Source organism: Pholcus phalangioides, unplaced genomic scaffold (genome assembly GCF_987345545.1).
Source record: "Pholcus phalangioides strain wild (caught in Gottingen) unplaced genomic scaffold, Ppha-v1.0 ptg000013l_1, whole genome shotgun sequence".
Taxonomy (NCBI): Eukaryota; Metazoa; Arthropoda; class Arachnida; order Araneae; family Pholcidae; genus Pholcus; species Pholcus phalangioides.
This window is the reverse complement of record NW_028301606.1, coordinates 15,077,850-15,100,643: the sequence shown is the minus strand read 5'-3', so window position 1 is coordinate 15,100,643 and position 22,794 is coordinate 15,077,850. Positions and strand designations below refer to the sequence as shown.

The 22,794-nt window shown below is 35.5% G+C and overlaps 1 protein-coding gene across 2 annotated transcripts; it reads right to left on the bottom strand.

Moving 5' to 3' along the window:
* Positions 1-426: 426 nt before the first annotated feature.
* LOC149078654 (dual specificity protein phosphatase 22-like) lies at positions 427-21,757 on the bottom strand. 2 transcript variants are annotated; one of them, XM_089240795.1, is made up of 5 exons: positions 21,362-21,757; positions 15,362-15,478; positions 13,361-13,485; positions 11,812-11,983; positions 427-1,821 (listed from the first exon to the last, which is right to left on the bottom strand). In XM_089240795.1, exons 1-5 carry the CDS (start codon positions 21,380-21,382, stop codon positions 1,465-1,467), a joined length of 792 nt encoding a protein of 263 aa, XP_089096921.1. In that variant the 5' UTR covers positions 21,383-21,757; the 3' UTR covers positions 427-1,464. The 2 variants fall into 2 exon arrangements, with proteins under 2 accessions (XP_089096921.1, XP_089096922.1); XM_089240796.1 differs by lacking the exon at positions 15,362-15,478 and having other exon boundaries at positions 1,332-1,821; positions 21,362-21,514.
* Between the last annotated feature and the right edge of the window lie 1,037 nt (positions 21,758-22,794).

Here is a 22,794-nt window from a genome sequence, read left to right as displayed (position 1 = left end):
GTCAAACATTGCAATAATCTCATGAAATACACAAACTGGAGATTTCCCACATATTCCGGAAAACATGGAACTATAATTTTTAGGTGACCGTGACCGTATTTCAATAAGATAAAATCAGAACATTCACACAGTTATAGACAAATTTGTCTAATTTTCAACAAGCATCACCGATATCCGCCAATCATTTCCCATTCACGGTCATTAGTTAAAAACAAATTGATAAAATTATGTTCTACTGGGTAAACTCAATTATCAGATGGGACAACGGGCCAGGTCCGTCAAACCGAGACTTCTGTCCACCATTTAAAAGATCTGGTTCAAGACCGAAATCTCAATTTCCGAAAACAGAAGAAACTTGCCAAATCATATTATAACAGTTGTTTGCTTTGGTTTTTTTTTTCCAAAATATCTTGATTCATAATATATTGAACAAGATATACACAAAATATCTTGTTCATGAAAAAGATGGGATTTTACACAGGCGCCTATGCATAGGAATACTCCAATTAGATTATGGCCCAGTTCTATGTTTTCCGGATATCGTTTATATCTGAATTATATTGATCAACTGTGATTGCGCTGTGTTATTCCTAATGGTCAAATCCTAATAATCACACATTACATGACCACATTCCTACTCTTAATGCTCGCCGATATACAGGGTTTCCAATAATTCGTGTGTAATATAGTTCGAAAATTCATTAAAAATTGATGGGACAGGTATACTTGAATGCGGTTTGCAGAAAGGTTATTCTCCCGAAGGGGAACTTTTTTTTTTTTGATAGAGAAAAAAAATAATTCATATTATTGTCGACAGAAGGCGCTGAAAACAAGTCTGGTAAGAGTGATTGGACCTGAAACTTTCTTCAATCTCTTGTGTCCGAAACCTTCATAAAGCTTCAGCCGACTATTCGTGGCTGAAAACAACTTGGCTTGTAAAACAACTTCACCAGCAGTGCTTTAACTACCAATTTTCAACATCACAATGAAAACCTTATGTAAGAGCCATGTTCAGAAATGAAATGTTAATCCTTCACCCCGCATTTTATGACTCTAATTTGCATATTTCAGTGATTCGCTTTCGTGCAACGCCGTCTATCGACAAAAATTTGAACTATTTTCCCCCAAAATAATAATAATGATAATAATAATTCCTCCTTCGTGAGAATAACTTTTCCGTTATAACCGCATTCAAACCTCCTTCACATTTTCACGAATTTTTAAATTACAGTATTTACGAACTTATTGGGACTCCCTGTGCATAAAAAAATCTTCGTCATTCAAATAATATCCTAAGGTTGTATCATTATGAAGGCCCCCATCATGTCTGTCCTATTATCACGTGTTGATTTTTGTTACTTACGTCATTTTTGTTTATCATTATTATTATTATTTAATTTTTAAGGCACGTTACATGGCTAATTAATTAAAATATCTAACTTCAACGAACCCTAAGATTAGCAGTCAAGTATTATGATGGTTATGGTGGGAGCTCCCGGCAGAAGAGCTTCCCTGGCCGCTGCTTTCCTTGGGTTTCTGACGACGAGGTGAGCTCAAAGGATTAAAGAAATGATACTGAGTCGATGGTCCCGCGGAATGCGAACGTTTCGCCGGAATTGACGTCCTCTGCGGTGACGACGGTGTCGACGAAGGCTTCTTCTTCCTAGGGCTGCCCAGCAGACTTATACCAGCTGCTGATTGAGGAAGGGCCGATGGTGGAATGAAACTTGCGTTGTGCAGTTTCATGAGCTTCTTACATTCCTTCTCGATCTCTTCCGAATCCTTCTGCGGTGGATACGACTCCTGCATTCGTTTCCTCTCCTGAAATTAATAGCGATATACCAATAATACGAGAATATATTTTGTTCTTTTGTAAATACAAATAAACATTAGAGTTGTATTAAATCACTCAAGTTACCCAATGACGTCATGCGCTTATTAGGATCGATAATATGAATCTGTCTTCCACTTAGTGTTATACAAACGCAAAAACAAAGGCCACAACAGGCAAACAGCTCATCGGGGTAACTGAAAAAGGTTATCTTTGTATCTTCAAGTACTGCAATTACCATTTCATATTCGGGTGTTGTACCGAGAGCCGTAACTAGGATTTTCGGGATGTTGGGTGGTAAAATAATGTTCCCCCCGCACCCATCATTGTAAAAACCAATTTTATAACGGGGTTTCGTTTCTACCTCAAATTTTTGCCACCTCTAAATTCTGTGGTGTTTGGTCAGAATATGATAACTCCAAAACGTGATTGACGATATGACGTGTTTTTTAGAGCAAGATCTTCAAAGTGTTGCTCGAAAGCATCAAGAATTGTCAATGCTTGTATCTGATTTCGTGCTCCCTAGGTCAAACACTCTCATGCTCTAGGTCTCACAGGAATCTAAATACATTATGCTGATTTTAGTTCAATTAAATCTTAGAGTTGTTATAAAGATGCGCTTTTCCTGTTGCTGCTGAAACGTTGCTAGTAAAATGTCAAAGACCCTCCCCCCCCCACGCTTTTGAGTGACAACTGCAGATAGATCACACCCGTTATGAGCGTACACCATAAATATTCCCCAAAAGGAATTTTCCCACTTTAATAAAAAAAGAAGTTACTACACTGTAAGTTTTTAGGCAGATCTAGATTTGAACCCAAGCTCATACCAAATCTTCACTTCCGCTTTCTCAGCGGAAAAAATACGTCTGTCCAATTCCAAATTTCCTTTTGTGATTATACACGCAAAAGAATATTTGCTCTTCCATAAATATCAGAATATTAATCACTGTACAAAGTGGTTCTCAAATGTTTTTAGTCGTGGACAGTCCCCTCCACCGGAAATCTTGGTGTCTGCCATGAATCCCCTTTTTGGTCATTGACTCCCCCCCCCCCCAGAAATCTGGTGTCTGCCATCCACCCCCAACTATACCAACAGAAACTACATCTATCCGATAGAATGTTCTCGAACGATGGAGGAAATTCTATCCAGTACAAGTGAATATGATGCGGTAGCAATGCCATCTACAATAAGTCAATACAATAGTGCCATCTACAGTATTAGACTGTAAAAAACTAAAAGATATAAAACAATGTTTCATACTTCTACCGAGAGATGTCACCACAAGTACATTTTTTGTTAAATTATAACTGTATTACTGCTGCAGTCTACCAACGTTGCAGCACTGCTTTTGCAGTTAATTTAATTAGAACTTTTCTTCTTTTTTTTAGTAATTTGTTTGTTTTTTTCAACTTGGCATTTATTTGTTTTTTCATTCTACGATCGGGCTGTAGACTCAATGCATATGTTCGCAATGTTTTCTATTGCTGTTCTGCTAATGTACATATTTACTTCATAATGTATTTTTCCAGTGGTTTATAAAATTTCTGAGAGGCATTGTCGCAGCTACAACGGTGTTGTCTACCCATGTCAATTTTAATTTTCTTTTCATTATTACTCTATTTGTATGTCAGCATTTCGAGAACCTATGAAACTTGCTCGCGATGTGCTAGATTGTGAAACACATGCCAAATGTTGAATTTCGAGTTGTTTGCGAATCCCTATTTGCCTGAGATGGAAATTTGTACCACTTGTTGAGATTAATATGTGGGAGATGGGGATGTGGCTGCGAAAAGATGGTGGTGGACACTCAGGAGTTGGGCCTGCGGACGAAAGCTGGATACCGCCCGGCTCAAGCATCATTAGATTCTTCTACCATGGCCCATGTCTCAGGATATATCGCTCATATCTTCTTGGGGAAACAGAGCGGGGCCATGGCCAGTCTTGAAGTCGGATACTCGGCGTTTTGTGGAATCTGCATCTACCTGATTATCCGATCAACTCTCAGTCCCAACGGTGAATGAACAACCTTTTTATATGCATCTGTCTCTACGTCTTTTCCCCTTCAATGGGTGACAAGTAAAAAGATATTTTCTTCCAATTCTAAGTCTTTCAAGTACTTAGCAATTATAAGTAGCGCAGAATATTGCTCAACGTCGGTAATTTCGTCGACTTGGATAGAAAAATATTCACAAACTTTGACGTGACTTGTGACTGTGCTCTCAACATCGTCTGACATGTCTGGTATTCTTCGAGACACCGTATCATTTGACAGAGGTATTGAACTCATTATATGAGCACTTCCCTCTGCATGCATGCATTTGACAGCATCTTTGATACACGGTGAAATTAAATTTTCACCAACGGTGTGATTTTTTTCCCCGTTTCGCAATACGACAGCTAATATAGTGGGAGGCCTCGGTAGCTTTGACAGAATCACTTTTGACAAATTCAAAATATGTTTTCACGTTTACAGAACTCTGGTGCACGGTATTTCGTTTTGGTGTTTCAGTCAACTTTCGCTTCCGCACAGATGCAGTTTTTAACCGCTGATCCATAGCGTAAATCACGTGAGTAGTGTAGTGCTTGGTAGAAAAGTTCTACGAAAATTTTTCAGGCGAAACTCATTCGACAACAACCGCTCTGGAACGTGATTGGTTTGTGGGTTGCCAGCGAAAATAGTATGATTACCTTTATATCACTCGTCCATTTTATTCAGAACCTTAATATACACATCGCGTGAACTGTGACGGTTTTAGAAATATTGTCACTGTCACAATAAAGTATTTCGAGGAATACTCTCAGAGAGTTATGGGCGATAAAAAATACATACGCATTCTTATTTATGGCACCAAAACCGTGATTTTCATTTCTTATGGAATAATGGACCGGAAGGAATGGAATATTTCCTGTGAAGTATGTACATCATTTTCGTATCTCTCTCGAACCATTTCCCACCACTGTAACAGTTTTAATATTCAAGAATTTTTCCCATCTCTCGCAGGAAAAAAAAAAGGGGGGTGCCTCATATTACGACGGAAATGCATTTATCGAGTAGAAAATTCCGGTATTTTATTGCAATTCTATTTATATATTTATACAGAAGTTTTCTAGCCCCTCTCTATACACGTGGTAACATCCGACGATGGTGATCACGGAGGCATTTCGGTGCCTTGAGGCGCCAATGCCAAATGTTTTCGTCTGGCGTTGGGGCAACAAGATTCTGCCAGAGAAGGCAAACTATCGATCTAGTAAATGTGAAGGGGTAGGAGAGAAAACTCTAGATCCATAATCAGTTTTGGCATTCAGCCATTCCTCTGAGCATAAATGCCATCAACCAGTACCTTCTACTATATTTTCCTCTCTTCCTTGCCTGTGTAACCGCATGCATTGGCCAGACTCGATCATTGTGGCCAACCTGATCAGGTGAGCATGAGAAAAAAAGCTCGACTACAAATGGCGAATATCTAATTTTTTTGGCAAGAATAGCAAGCATCTCTCCCCGATTGCGTCCATTGATTATGAAAGTCAGGAACCACCCAATTTGGATAGAGTGATTTTTCCCTGAGTTATTCTGTGTGTTACCCTGAGTTCTTTTGTTATCCCTTCCAATCACATTCTTGTTTGGTTTCCGACAAGAAAGTTCTTCTTCAGTCCTAATACTTGAAGTACTTCTCAACAGTACATCCGTGGATGAGATGATCTCTGGTATTTCCTTTTATTTGGAAGATAACGAGAAAAGACATCGCCACATCTAATCAAAAAGCATGGGTTCTTATATTTTTTTGTTGGTCCCGCTTGTACATGTGCCAAATGAGTATCGGCATGAATGAATGAATGAAATAGTGGTGAAGCTCATGGAGAAAAAAAACTTTCTTTTTGTGACTTGATATGGTTCATCCATCGCGTTCGTCAGAGAAAATAAAACCTTTCTTCTTTTCCATTAGAGAATTCAAAGAGGAGGAAAACTCTGAAGACAGTTCACATGATAGCGTCATCCATTTTTTTTTCTTTCGGTTTCTATTACTTTTGATGGAAGGACTTTCAAGGAATTTTCTGTTCTGTCACTTTGTTGAGGCAACTTTTTTTCCTTGGCTCCTCTTTTCTTGAAAAATGGTTATAAGTTACCGCCTACACTGGCAGTCACCTAAGGATGACCATATTTTATTGAAATGAAAGCGGGACATCCAGTCTAGACTGGCCTAGCGGGATGCGGTCTAACAGCTGGATAATGTGGGAAAAACTATGACCGGTAAAATACAAAATGATCCTACTAACTTACATAATTAGTTGCCCCTCCCGATATATCGCTCTTATCCATGGCTTACTCAACCATGGTGGAAATGTGTTAAGCATATTAATTATTTGTGCATATTAATTGTGCTATACTTCTATTGCACAATTTATTTAAATATACACTATTTCTGAAATTATTTCTTATAAAAAAAATTTCTAGAGTCATTTCTTTCAAAATTATGAAAAAAATTATGATCTCTTTATATATATATACATATTGAGGTTTTTTTCCAATCTTTCCTTTTTCGTTTAGCTTTTTCGTCAGTGGACCAGTGCAAAAAGCTTCAATGATTTAATGAAAAGAACCATTATAAAACATTCACAATCAATACATCGATTCACTTAAATTGCTCCCATTTGAAATCAAATTACCATTCTTAAAAATCAAATTGCCCCCACTAAAAACCGTATCGCCCAATATTGTGAGGCGCGGGCCACACCAGGGGCGGCTTAAGCAAGGGTGCAAGGAGTGCGGTGCACCCGGGTGGCAGGTTGGAAAGGGTGGCAGCTTGAATTTTAGTCGGGCATGAAATTTTTAAAAAAATTTCCAATAGTAAAAATTAACATGACATCAAATTTTTGAACCAGCCGGTCAAATAAAGGCAAAACAAGAAGCACCAGAAAAAAGCCTTTTGAAAATGAATCTATTAATAAATATCACCTAGTTATATTATCCATTTTTACAGGACAAGTGTAAGCAATGATGATGGCTCACCAAAAAGTGCTGTTTTGTTTGGCAACAAAATAATTCTAGACAAAAAAATCCGAACAACCTCTTCAAAAACGAGACAGGTTTTTTTTTTTCAAAATGGGGATGTATGGTCACAAGTATTTGCCTTGGTAAACAATGTGTGCTGCATTGTTTTTAAAAAATTAGGTTTATTCTAAGGCCCCCTAGGCTAAAGCCCTGTCAGCCTCCCACAAGGGTCGTTTGTAGGGGCGGCAAGTAAGCGTGAGACACCGCCACTGGACCACACGTTCAGAACCACGGGTCTAGTGCATTTTGCTTGGCTAGCAATGAAAGATTTCGTGACATCCGTACACATGGGAAATTTCAGCAAACTACACAAAGGCAACGCAAAGCATTAAATCCAATGGATTTAATCCGTATCAAGTGATGGAATTGTCCATGTGGGTTATATATGAAATTTCCTATTTCCAAGCGTCAACTAAGCGACCGGCGAAACATTTAGGAAATTACGAAAAAGGCTAGAAATTTCATTATGTTTCCATGTACGCACACAGAACCAGCCGTCTCCTTCGGAGAAAAACAAAAACAAAAGTACCGAAATTTCAGCAGCTATACGTGCATATTCCAAATGGACAGCGTCGTTGTCGAGAAACCCCGATAATCTCATTATTTTGAGCGTGGAGATCGAAGAGGGGGGTTATATCGATCTCAGTCAAGTGCCACAGCAACTAATTGCGTCCCCTCTTTTCGCATCCAATCTAATTTTAGATTGCACGGAGAACGAATACAAAAAACAAGAGGGTTATAAAGCACGTGAAGAGTGAATTCGGTATATTCAGTTAGGAGGTCCCAACCATTTACCAATCCAAAATTAATTTCATGATATATGGTGAAAAGCTGAAGAAAAAAAAATGACGCATTGTTCGATCAACAATAGTACACGCGTCATTCTCTTTGTACGGTACACCGCGATGGCATTCAGTCATTCACATACGCACGTGCTCGAAAATTCCCGTGATTGATGGGTATTTTATGCGTGAAGGTGACATTTTTCTAGTCTCTTCACGTTTTGAATGGTCTCAAATACGATGTTTTAATGCACGTAAAAATCTAAACGCTCTGCTTTTGTTCGTGTAAGTTAGCAAAATGAATTTGAGACGAATTTCTTCCTATTCCATGTAAAATATAGCATCGATAAAAACAGGGTGGTTCGTAAATAGTTTAAAAAATCATAAAGTTGAAGGCATTGGTTTATTTGAATGCGGTTTGTGAAAAAATAATTTTCACGAAGTGGGATTTTTATTGGTACAAACAAGAAAATTAGTTCAAGTATTTGTTGATAGACTGCGCTGCTCGAAAGCAAATCACTGGAAATATGAAAATTAAAGTCCTACAAAATGCAGGGTGTCAGCTCTTTTCTGAATTTCAATGTTACTGGCGCTTGCATGAGGTTTTCATTGTGATGTTGACATTGATGGATAAAGCACTATTGGTGAAGTTGTTTTGCCTCAGCCAGAAATCGCTGACTGAAGGTGTGAGAAAGTTTCGGATACAGAAGAGAATGAAGAAAGGTTCAGATCCAATCACTTCTGCTGGACTGGTTTACAGCGTTCTCTGTCGACAAAAATCTGAACTAATATTTTTCCTATACCAAAAAAAAATTCCCTTCATGAGAATAACTGTTTTCGCAAACCGTATTCAAATATACCAATTTCTTAAATTTTTATAAATTTTTAGCGTTGTTCCGAAATGTTCTAATTCAGAGTCAATGGTCTCATACCTTTTAATATGTCAGAAATCGCAAAAAACTATGCTGCACTAACAAAAATATCATGATTTAATTAAGATATTTCTTACACCTATAGTGTTATCTGTTTCATGTGCTATGAGCTAACATGATGTCTTAAATACTTTTAATACTTATTTTTTTGCAATTTTTCAAACATGAAAATGAAAAATGAAATATTAATGCCTTGAGCGCATGATAAATAAAATGACATCATTGTTATTTAACAAAAATTGACTGAAAATGAAGAAAACTATTCAGTTCGTCGAATGAGGCAATTTGAATGTACGTTGCGCATACACATACAATTGAATATATGTGTATAAAATTTGAAATAAAAAAATCAATACGGCTGATTAATATGTTTAATATTTCTAGTAAACATAATTTTGTAGGCTTTGGGGCCATGTTAAAAGGTATGAAACCCCTTAGAAAAGGATTCAGAATGTTCAGATTTCCTACCGATGAAGACCAGCGTGGTATAGGTCGGACCAGGGGGTCCGAGATTGCATATACACACAAATAGAACATGAGTAATATATTAATTTTCGAAGAGTACTTCTCTATGGGGTTTTTTTTTTTTTTTCTGAAACGAATTAGATATTCGAGTTTTCTATTTGAGAGAGTTTATTGAATTAAGGGGACAGAGGCACTCAAATCATGAAAATTTTATTACACCAAAAATAGCGAATTTTCACCAAACCGCATTAAAATCTATTCGTTAGTTATTTTTCTACTGTGATTTTTATAATTAAAAAATCATGGGGATGTATAAGGGAAATATCTCCATTTATAATTTTCACCGTGTTAATTTTTCATCGCAAACTGTTATCGAAAATATCATAATTCTCTTGAGAACCAAATTTCATTCAATTTCTCCAAATTTTACACACATGTTTCTAATGATCTATTTGAGATAATTAAGCATCCATTTTTAAATCCATCAATATTACCATTCGACACATCCTAAAATGCATGTTTATAAATGTTTGTGTGTATCTTTAGAAGCACGATATAGAAAATATGAATTTCATCAAAATAGGAAACGCAGGTGAAAAATATGGCTCATTTCAGTTTTGTGGTTGTTTTTCAATAAATTATTCATTAAATATAAAATATTTCAAATAGTTTGATTAAATTCACCAAAAATGCATTTATTGTGCGTGTGTTTACGCTATTTAAAAGCATATTAGCTGAAAACATTAAAGAAATATAATCTTCGTTTTTGAACGTCCCTTATTCCCTTAATCAAAGAATCCACCTACCCGTCAGAATTTGTAAAAAAAATCAAAATTTAATATAAATCTCCCTTATTCCCGCAAGTTGAGTGCCGTGAATGTAATTTATTCTTCTTATTGATCAATTTTAAACTATTTTCCTTTTTCTTCCAAGTCCTGGCCTTCAACCCCAACCACCTTTTGGTAAAAGCCACACCTACTGTATCATAATTATATTTCCGCATTTCATCAACAAAATTTTCACGAACTTTCGAGACACCCAGTATGACTTCCGATAAAACTACGTATCAATTTTCATGTGCTGATCTTAGTGTCTTCTAACGCATCTCGCAGAGCTTACGGTTTTCAGATAGACGATCCTTAATTTCCGATGACGAGAGGGAATTGTTAAGTTCTCATGAATATTTCATGAGTTGAACCAAATTTCTGAAAAATGTTCAACTTGAGGGCTTTCAAAATTCTATTACTTTAATGTCACAGATTTTAAGAGCCTATTATAATATGCTAAATAAATGATTAATATCAATATATATATAGTATATACTCTCTTTAAAAATATATATATTACGGTAATGTGATAAATCGTTTTTTATGCATAATCGCCAATCCATACTTTAGTTGGTGATTATGCGCAATACACAAGTGTCGTTGGTGAATTTGGTAAATGCCAGAAAAAAACTATTACTTTTACTGGTGATTATACATACTATTGTGGTGGTGGGGGTGGTCATAGTGATGAACTCGCATCGTGAAGACCCGAGTTCGAATCCCACCCGCCACAGTGATTGTCGGATGAAGTTGATTTTCTGTGGTTCCCAACTTCGAGGCGCCAATGCGAATTGTGGTTAAGAAGCCTGGCAGTCGAGTGGTTAGGGAACTGGCTTCTCACTGTGCAGGTCTGGGTTCGAATCCTGGTTCGGGCATGGATGTTTACTAACACTAACAAATTCCCTGGACGGATCATACTGGTCCCTTGGGAATACGTGTGGATCACGTTATTTAAAAAAATAATAATAAAAAAAAGTCTCGCCACAGAGAGCAACAGGTCTACAACGGTACAAATATTCAATCACCTTACTTCACTCAAAATTTGAAATATAGATGGCTGCACAAAAAATTCACACACAACACTATATGCGTACTCAGACTTTTAGGTGCACACTTCCGGCACAACTCAATTGGTAGTAAATTGCCCATGGTGATAGACCGGAATTGTGCTCGGTTTGAAAGAAAGAAAGATTATATGCATAATTCCCTGATGTAATTGGTGCATTTGAAAAATGTGAAAAAATCACTTAAATGAGTCTAGTATGTTTGACAAATTTAGTCGAACCCCGATTCAACGAACTCCCACTTCCGAACTCCGATTGTAGAATTCGTTTAACCCTTTAAGCGATTTTCACATTTTCCTGATCCGCATTAATAACTCAGAGATAAGTAGTGGTAGGAAAGCAGAAATTTGTTAAATCGGGGTTCATTATATCGGGTCCGATTTCAGAATTGGTCCAATACGATTTATTTTGGGATGTCCAGGAAAATTCGTTAAATCAGATTTTATTGCGACGCTTGGGTATTACGCTCATACATAATTGTCGGTGAAAGTGATAAATTCAGGGAAATTTATCAAACTTACCAACGACACTTAGGTATTATGCGTAGTAATACGTCGAATAGACGCATTAATAGGATTGTGAAATATCCTGTCAAGCATTAAAAATACTGTCGAGTTAAATTTCGGTCTCAAAACATTTGGCAATTTTACGAAACTTTCTTAATTCATATTGAAAGAGTGAAAGAGCCAATGTTTTTATCACCAAATAAGTCATGAAAAATATGTGTTTGCGATAAAAGCGTCTCAAATACTTTAACGCGATGCGTCGAAAAATGTCAGCAGTGACGTGATAGGATTTGTCACTTCTTTCGTTTTTTATTTCCCGTCTAAAAATAAATCATATAAGCCTCCATTCTTACCTGAGAGAGAGAGAAGCTTTCGAAATCCCTGAGCTGCGTGACGAAGCCATAATTCGGATTAGCGATGCTCCGAGCTCCTCGAACTACTTTTATGGCATCCTTACTAGTAAGATTCGTTATGGACATCAGGTAAGCGGCCGTAATCGTAGCGCTACGAGATACTCCAGCCAAACTATGTAAGAAGTAAAAAAAAGGAATAATGTGCATTTATACTTATATATACAGGGTTGTTCTGTGAGTCCTATTGCGGTCTTCATCTCATCGACCGTTCGTCATAGAGGTACGATTCCAGTTTGAAAAATCCCCAAAATGGGTTCAGAAACCACCCTGTACTAGTTTTCAGACTGAAAATACAGTGTGTAACAAAATACAAAATTGAAGTTAAAAAAAAAACACTTAGAAGTTAGAGAACAAGGGGGACCGTCCAAAAATTTAGATTGGTTTTTATTTTGTGACACACTGTATTTTCATTCTCGAAACTGGCACAGAGTGATTCCTGAACACGTTTTTTGAGCATTTTTTAAATTCAACCCATTCCTCAACAACGAACGGTTGATGACAAAGGCTGCATTGACACTTACAGGAGACCCTGCGACACATATTTTAAATATATATATATATATTACACAATCGACTTCTATTTTTGGGATGATTACACATGTGTATTTTCATCAAGTGATTTTGACTTTCACATCTAATCATACGAATTATAGGCCTAAACGATAAACATGGTGAAATCTCCAGATATGTTGGACGCAACATACGTAGAATAAAATCCGTGACCCAAAAAACCAAAATCTAATTAGAAAAATCCAAGAATATGTTCAAACATGTACAATTAGTTCATATTACTGTATACAGGATGGCCTGTAAGTAATTCGTCCTTTAGTTCATCAACCGTTACACTCTAAAAATCACTCTAAAGTGATATTTTTCTATAATTAGTCTTGTTTGAAAATGTTATTAATCTAATGATAAAGTCCTTGATACAACGATGTCCTTAACCACGATGAATTCCTCTATAACGATATTTTTAAAAAAAGATTTTGAAACATCTATAACGCTTTTCTGTTCTATATATTTCAATTGAAATAATCTTAAATATCTTTTTAAACATCTCGTTTTGTTCCTCCAACGGCATTTATAATGGAATTCGAATTTTCCCACTGCCTGGAACATCTAAAAGTAAAAAGTATTAATGAAATTATCGCTGCCGTTTTCTTTTTTCTGTTTCAGGCATAAAATTGAACTACGGTGAACTGCTCTGTTGGGTGAAACACATAACCGAATTTAATTAATTGACCAATTAATTATAATTTTATGACAGAAATATGAAGATATAAGTGCATTTTCTGGGGGTGGTACCAACAGTATCAATGTAGAAGAGGCGTCAACTACAGCCTTCATTTAATGATGCCTCGATACAACGATAATTCTTTTACAACGACTTTTTTTTCCTGTCCCGCAGAAATCTTTATGTCGAGATTTTATTGCCAATATTTTCCCGCTCTTTCAAAGTAAATTACGAGACTATATGACTCACACATACCAATGAATGAGTACACTGCCACCTTGTGATCTCGCTTTGTGAATGAAGTCGTTGCAAGTTGAGAAATGTTTCGTAAGGTTTTCATCAGGTGTGTCGGCGGCACGAATGCAAAGATACTTTCTATCCTGCAAATGAAGAAACATACAGTTCATAGTATTCATATAAAAAACCACATATACACATACGCATATCTACGTATTAGGCACACTTGTTTTTCGATGTACAATTAAATAAAAAATGAATCGTTTAAAATTCACTCATATTTCAAATTTCATAAATTTTCAAGATCTCCTATGAACAAAAACTGAAACATCTTTTACTCGGTTTGAACGTTTAAAATTTTGATCGAACAATCAGTTTTAGTAGTTATTTCTTAAGTTCTGTGTGACTTTAGCCGTAATCTGTACGTATAAACGTATAATATAGAATAATATATAATATAGGAAATGAATTCAGATACGGAATGAATTCGTATTCGGAATACGAATTCCTCGCTAAGATACTGAACCTTTTAGTAATAATAATAAGTAATCTCTGAGCAGAATTTCTCCCAGATACCGAGTGAACCAAGAGACACCCAGGTTCTATCACACAAGGTGATTTCAGCACATTGTCCCATGGGAACTCGAGTGCCTCCGGAGATTTATTGAATATTAAAATTGCATATCGCCGGCGATCACTGGCATCAAATACTAGTTTCTCTAAACGGGCAGATGCAATCGTGCACATCGCCAGTGAGTTCCAGCTAATACAATCAAATCATAATAAAATGTGTATGTTTGGTATCTCCCAGATAACCAAAACAATAAACCGTCGTGATAGGCGGCTAATTTAAAACTTAGTTACGTATCCTGACTAATGTCCAAAATCATGGGGAAAACTGTTCAAAAACATTGGTTTCTAGACTGCAATAATGAGTTTCAGAATGTTAACTTTTGTTATTATTTTTCTCAAAAATGCATTTTAAACATGTTTGTTCCTTTGAGGTGTTGTGCCACTTTAATGGTCCAAATATAGAGAAAGCCTTCCCCGGCAGTGCCGAGCATTTCATATGCCCTGGACTCAGGGCCGTCTCAAGATCATCCTAGGTAAAAGTGACTTTTCGGAGTCCCCAACCTTGCGAGACATATGTATTTTCGAAAATTTTAACCAGATCGCATTTTCACGAGGCCCTCCCCACTCTGCAATTGAGGCACTCGGGATATTTCTGGATGGGCCCATTATGACAGCAATGCCAGGATTAGAACAGTTTCCTGAACTTTTTTTTGTCCATATTATAAAACGTTCCTTAAATTTTTTTTTCTAAAAAGGTTTGAAAAACTTTCACGCCCTGCTCACACAGAAAAAGTTTTATTTTTTCTCATCGCCCTTCTCATTCCTGAGTGATCTCTATTTCCATCAATGTGTTCAACAACAATAGCATTTCCAATAATGTGTTTGATACCAATGGTATTTTCAATAATGTGTTCAATAACAATGAGGTTTTTTATAACTATGAAATTCCCTCAATGCTTCAGGTAACACTAACCTTCTTAGGTTTTCATTTCACAACAAATATAATTTTCTTTATTTCGTCTTACAATATTTTTAGCAATGCCTTTTCTAACAGTTCTAAAAAAAGCAGGCCCGTCATTTGGGGAGGAGAGGGATCCCTGGCTTTTGAAAATGCACTAAAAATTATATATATATACATACACACAAATATATATATGCATACATTGAGTACATGTTCTTTACCCCCCTCCCCCGGAAAAAGTTGAAATGACGGCCCTCAGAGAAAAAAAAGGGAAATTTTCCTTGTTCTAATAAAACAGTGAATTTCAGGGAAAAGATATTTCTTCCATCAGCTCGTGGTAAAAAAATTGATTTCATTAATCCTCTTTTTTTTTTTACTTTTTATAAAGCACAATAACATTGAATATGCTCACATATAATTCCATCTTGGACAACGATTTATTAAATATGTAGTATTTCACGAGATAATACGCGATATTTTCTTACCTTAACGACTTCGCGAGCATTGTCATGAATGGAGATTATGTGAGTTATCTTGTTTGCTGAAAGTTGTTCTTGGTCTTTTCCGTCTCTGCAACTTCCTAGGTATAAACCTGGAAGCACCTAAGTAGCAAATAACACCATAAAATATGAATTTTAAATATGAAAGCTGCCGTTAATTTTCAAGAAGAGCAGTTCATATAAAAATTTACTTCTTCCCTCATATTAAATTAAAACGGTAAAAGTTAATACAACTAAAATTATTTTTCCTCTGCGAAATGACCTCGGATATCCTTTCACTTTATCATTCCATTCACCTCAACGATTCCACTTTATCTACAAATTTGGTGAATGTGAAATAAAATAACATACGTGTTGAAAGCACTTGATATCGAAATCGGACGTGACTTTTCGGGGGTTTAAATTACGAATAGAGTATTATTTTGGAGCCATTCGTACAATGATTCATTTCTTTCACTAGTTTAAACATTTTTTTAGTTCATGTAAGGAAATGGAAACGTCGACAAATGCAGAATGAGTAGTTAACAGGCATTATGACTATCAGCTTCAGTATGATATCCACCGAAAAAAAATAGAGCATGATTTGGTGTTATTACGTAACCAACATACATGAGAACGACATATATATGGAGGGTATCTCCCTTTTTCCCCCAAAATTTGGTCTTTGAAAATCCTCAGCAATTAATTGAAAAACGTAAAACAAATATATATATATATCCCCCCCCCCATATTCCTGTAACCTCAATCAGGCTTACTGGTTAGATGGTGAAATAGCGTTCGCGAAAGTAGCGAGCAGATAGCAATAATTGGTCAGTAATTGTACAATAATAATTATAATAATTAGTAATAATTGTACACTTATTTGGCCAATAATGCTGACTCCGACCCTCTTCAATCATTATCTAGTGGTATGGGGTGGAATAAAATAATAAATTTCCACTGAAATAAAATTTCACACAATTGTCAATAGATAAGAATCCCCCCCCCGAAAAGTCAGTACTAAACTTCCGTGACAGGATCTCATATGAAGGGTAGAATAAAATAATAAATTTTCATGGAAATCCATCAGTAGATAATGATGTTTTAGAATAGTATTCTTCAATCTTCTTCTACTTGCGGACCGGTGAAATTTAATGAACTGTTTTGAGGACCGGCGAGAGAAATAATTTTGCGAACTCACGAAAAACTAATAAAGGAGGAAAAACTGTCGCGGGGATTTTATATTCCATTTTCATACTCTACTATTATACGTGAGAGAAACAGCGTTGAGCTTCAACCCCTGCTGCCACCTATCAAATTAATACAAAATTATCAGTTATAATTATTGAACTAAAATTGGTTGTTGGTTTAAAAAAAAGGGTGTAACAGGAAAATAGTAATAGGGGTTTCACGGTATGCTATCCGAATAAATTTTATGCGCTACAATGTTTTTATGTTTGCGGAACTTCAGCAATTATTTGTGTGCCTACTATGAATATAGTTGAACTTGAAACTTAACGGGTGGTAGAATATTTTATGGTAGAAGACAGCACTATAATATATATTTTTTTTAATTTTTTATAGATGGTAGCAGAAGTTTTAGTGTAGTATTAATATATTCTATTATTATATACGAGAGAAAAAACTTTACATTGGCGTTACTACTGCCACCTATCAAATGAAAACAATCTGTTATAATTCTCGAAGTGAAATTGGTTGTTGTTTTTATACCGATGCGCAGCATGGAAATGCACATTTTGTTCGTTTTCATGCTACATAGCGGTTTGAAACCAACAACTAACTTTACTTGAAAAATTATATCAAAGTTTTGTTTTTATTTCATACGTGGCAGCAAGAAAGTCTCATATTTCTGCGACAGATATTTTTCCGATATTTTTCCGTAAAAGAGAAATGAGCTTTTTAATACCGTTTTGCGGCAGCGCCCTTCTCGTACTTTCTCAAGTCTGACCCTGACTGACAAATATTATCTGAAAAACTTGAATTTATATTTATCATATTTCAAAACAAACGTCATCATATGCTGGTTTTTGTTACACCATGGTGATTTTTCCTGCAAGTGTGGGGTAATTAGACCGGTAACTACAATTTATTGCCAAAACCGAACGGCAGGGCTAGACATAAATTATTTTCTCCATGTCTCACCGAAAAGTTGGTGCGATAAACTCTTGGGGGACGAATCGTGTATCGAACTCTTGAAACCACTGAACATTCTTTTGCACTGTAGGCGAGCGTCTTACCACAAAAGCTGGGCTACCGTTCCCCTTCCCCTTATATTCGGTCTAAATTCAAGATGTTATCATCTGATGAAGAAAAGCTTGCATTAAAGACGTGTATTGAATCGTATAAAACAATCTACTTTTCTTTATATAATAAAAGCATTTCACAATGTATTCCATAAAATACTTCTTGAAAAATTAAACTTTTGTGGAGCTAGAAGGATTCTTCCGGGACTTTTAAAATTTTACCTAGCCTAAACAGCAATATGTGTAATGTTATGATGAACTTGGTAAATTAATAAAAATTAATAACAGTGTTACTCAAAGATCGATTCTTGGTCCTTCACTTATTCTTGTTTTCATTAATAATCTATCTCTATGGGCTCCGTTCCACAGGTAAGATTATAGCATTCGCAGATGACAGTTTTAATTTATTAGGCAAAAGATTCCACCATTCACTGACTAGCACTAGTATCAGTGACTTAATTAAAGAGTACCGTAGCCCAGGTCGATAAGATACTCGCCTAAAGTACCAAAGGATGTTTAGAGGTGTCGCGAGTTCGATACCCGGTTCATCCATGTCAGAAAACTTTCCTGACACAGGGGTACAACAAAAACGGCGACATGACCACAGAAAAGATTGCTACCGCAGGGAGTCCCACATCGAGGGGTTAGCTCGCCAACCAATCGATGAGTATAAAACGAGCCTGCCGTTCGGAATCGGCACTAAATTGTAGGTCCCGGTCTAATTAGCCCTCGTGTGCAGAAAATGACCGTGGTGCGACAAAAATGATCAAAGGAATTTAATTAAAATCAGAAATTTCGTATTTTTCGAGTCCTCCCCCCTCCCCTTCTTTTCTCTTTTGTTGTCTTTATCTCTCCTTTATTATTATTTTCTTATATATTATTAATTATATAATCCATTCATCTAATATTAAAAAAAATTGTGATCGCTAGTAAAACCCATGTCGGATTCTTAGCAATATTTTCTCCACTTATATTGTTCTGTATTTTCTATGTTTATGAATAAAATTGAATTGAGTTGAAAAAAAATATATATATGTATATAAATTTCACATTAAAGCATGTTTTTAAATCAAAATTTCGCATTAAAACGAGATTTTTTTAAAAAACGAACCACCGTTTTCAGAAATTTGACCAAACCAAGTTAAAGTACGATGATGAGCTGAGGGACCCGGCTCATGCATAATTTATGTGAAGTAGACAGCAAGTTATGAGGTGAACGAGGAAATACTAAGTTTATGCGAACAATTAATCTCCACACATCCTCTTCATATACGTATTTTAATGTATATTTCCTCATAGAAAATAATTAATTCGTTGGCTTAACCTTAACTGAACAGAAAAAGTTATACGCAACATCATTGTTTTCCGTATAACGGTTTCTCCAAAATGATATTAAAAACGTCTAGAAATTTCCTTCCGGTTGGTTTTGCTATTAGTCGTATCTTACGGTGTAGCCATTTTACTGCACTAGTATTTCATTTTTATGGCTGTACCTCCTTCTTTTGTTTGAAAGTAATTTGTTTCAGTTATGATTTTAGTAACATTTTTCTTCATATGTAGTTTCTCTTTCATATCATTTATTTTAAGAAAATTCTAATATGCCAAAATAGTAGATTTTGTAAGATTCCAGATGTGGGAACTTGACCTGGATTTTTGCGAACCCCGCTGGATTATTATGGGCCTTTTCTGTAGATTTCCTGGTAAATTTATGATGTAAAATATTGTTTAAAATAATTATTGTTCATCCCTGAGCTCTCGGGCTAGAGCAGGGGGGCTCTTAACCTTTTCCAGCTGCGACTCAAAATCAGCTACTCGATCAAGTTCGCGACCCAAAGCCCAGGGCCCCAAATCAATCAGGGGACCAAAAGTAATTCAAAGCTTTCGCTAATTCTGAAATTATTTCATAAATTGTGGATACATTTCGCTTATTAATTCTCAATTATTTTTACTGATTCTAGAATCGTTCCTCATCACTTCAGGAATTATTTTTTACTAATTCTGGAATTATGCTGTTTTTTCATCAATTAATTAATTTTCATCACGTCGGAATTTATTTAGTGTTTGTTTAATAGGTGTTCATATTTTTCATAGATATTTTTCAGCATTCTTGTGTGTTCCTTGATAATTCTAAGAAGACTTGGATGCCAACTTCTCTCAATAAATATTGCATATAAAATCATAGTTTTTAGAGAGACCCCCAGCCCAAGCCGCTGAGATCGTTGTGATGCCTCTAAAACAGTGGTGAGAGAAATAGATTTATAACCTGATTATAAGTCGAATTGTACGACCTATCACCAGAAGAACCTCCTTAAGAAGAGGGCGTTTCCAGTGTTCTTCTTTAGCGGGTGTTGTTCAGACCCCTGTGACCCATAGGTTAAGAACACCTGAGCTAGAGCATGGTCAGCTTACGAGCTTTCCTCGATAGCGGACATGATCTTACTATATTTGAATGAAATCATTGTATGGTTGCAATTTCTACGCTTTATATAAAGTAGTTTTTAATTTTAGAAACAATTAATTTTTCATAAATTGATGAATCCTTCAAGGAATTTAACCCCCAAATGAATATAAATTAATAATAATAATGAATATAAAACAAATATTTAACGCAATCAAGAACTTCATGCGATGAGATAACCCTAATTTTTTACGGGCAGTATATTTATATTTTATCATAATTATTGGTTTTTTATTCCTCTTATTGGGTCACTGTATTTTTGATATAGTTTAGATATTTATTCGGCATCCATATGTTTATGAGTATCTTCTTTCAGCCACCTCGTTGGGTATTTTGTCTGTTGTGGTCTTTGTATTTGTATAAATTGAAGAAGCAATAACATACTCAGTAAAACTGATATGCCAAAACTATTTACACGTGCGATTCCACCCCCCCCCCTCCCCCCCACAGGCTGTATTTCTGAAAGTGTGAGTCGCAGCTCTAAAATACGTCGCCAAACTTTGTCTGAGGCGTCGTGGAGAAATGGAGTTATTAAAGTGATTGCCATTTCTGCTTTGAAATCGGTTCTTTTATAAAAGCAAATTACCTATTAAACTATTCTGGAGGAACCACAGATAAACTAAAGGAAAGTGAGCCACGGGTGGAAAAAGTCTGAAAACCACCGCTCTTACTGCCCTTAGGGATGAAAACCGAATTTTTAGAATCCAGCGGCATAATTGCTAGGTTTCTATTAATTGCAGTGACACAAATTAGGGCCGTGAATCATCCAGAGCATCGTGGCCTGCGTGCAAAGATGATCGCATTTAATATAGACCTAAAGTGCCAGTCACTCCAATTTAGAACCACCTCCTATTTTAGAATCTTTTCGTATTCTATTCATTATTGTGTACTCAATTACTAGTAAATATGTTTCTTTACATCTTGGTTTCTTTTACATGAGGCTCTCTGGGCAACATCGTGTTTTAGCTGCGCCTAGATGGGTCCCATACAAAGAGACAGCCCTGGAGACACTAGTCAAAAATCACAACACTATTGCTAGTTTCACGATAATTTTATCCTGAAAATAACTCAAATGTCTCGTATTATTCCTCACAAATCTCATAACACTAAAAAAAAATTTAATATGTTTTCCAGCAAGTTTTCATGGTAAATTTAAAATCATAATTCATGTCTATTTCTAGAGTCAGTTTCCCTTGCAATACATTTAACATAAATACCCATTTTGGAGTGGTTAAAACCAGTTGTCATGTGGAAAATCGTGGAAAAAAATCAAGTCATACATACCTTATTCATACCATTTCCCATTTCTGTTTTTTCATTTTCGTTCTCTTCCAATTGGGTTTTAATAGGAGGCAGCTCATCAAAACGTGCAGGAGCCGTAGCGTGAACAAACAACTGTTTCACTATAACATCCGCAAAGCAAAGCGCCGTTTTCAAATGCTGGGGAATTCACGAACATTGGGATCTGTATAAATCTGAGAACTATTTTTTTTTACTATATAATAACAAAGGAAATTGAAGTCTCGGTAATAGTTATTTCTTCGTTAAGAAATATTTTGCGTCAGTAATTAGTAAAAAAAGACACCTAAAACTATACGAATGAGTCCCAAGTTGATTCTAACCGAAGAGCTGCTTGCTCTCTCTCTCTCTCACAGACATAGTTTTGATTTGTCCCACACTAGTTTTGTGGACGCCTTCCCCGCAGAACGTTAAAAGTATTTCTGCCAGAAGGTGGAACTGCTGTTGCCCTGCGGAGAAAAGTGAATACAGTGAGGAGAAAAAAACATTTTTTTATACTATGGCGCCAAGACTGAGGAATGTTTGTTCGATCTGTAATGAAGATAAGATCATGTTTGAGAAGACGTTTTCGACTTTTTTTCATTTATTTGATGAGATGGATGATGAAGGAAAAGCTTTTTTTCGTGAAATATATATTTACTTTTATATCCTCGAGAAAAAAAATCCATTGTTTGAAATTTATTTCTTAAAAGGTCATTGTACATACAATTTTATTTTTTTGTAGTTTTTCTCTTCCCTAGTTTCCAGATAAATGAAAAATTTCAGAATCGATTTCTATCCATCTCCCTGTATTATTTATTTTTATTTATTTTATAGATATATGAACAATCAAAAATAAAAGCTTTTAGTAGAAGTTGGAATCGAAATTGATCTTGAGAATTCGAGAATCGGAATGTCATACCAAAGAAATAAATAAAAGTTTTCTGTGCAATAGTTTGTGTAACTTGAAATCGTCAGATATAAAAGACTCATCATAAAAGTTCAATTAAGAACAAAACGCAACTGATAAATAATTAAAAATATATGAATCGATAAAAAAATATAAATTAAGTATATATATAAATATAAAATTAAATGTAAACTGTAAATAAAATGTGAATGTGAACACAGATCTATATGAAAAAAAAAATTTCTTTTGACAGCTTTTTCAATTTTGATGTAACTGATTTTTGTGTTATTTTCAGTGCTGATTACAAACAAGCAATTCTTTTTTTCTATCAATTACGTTTTTTTCACAAAACGATGTCATATTTTGCCGGAAATAATTCAAATCCAAATACTTTCGAATTTTTATTATCTCCACCTCTCACAAGTACTTCACATTTATATCCTAAAGCTGTCATTATAATAATAGGCCTATGAATCACCAAAACATCAATGGAATATCTTTGACAATGATATTTACTTTTTTACCTTTA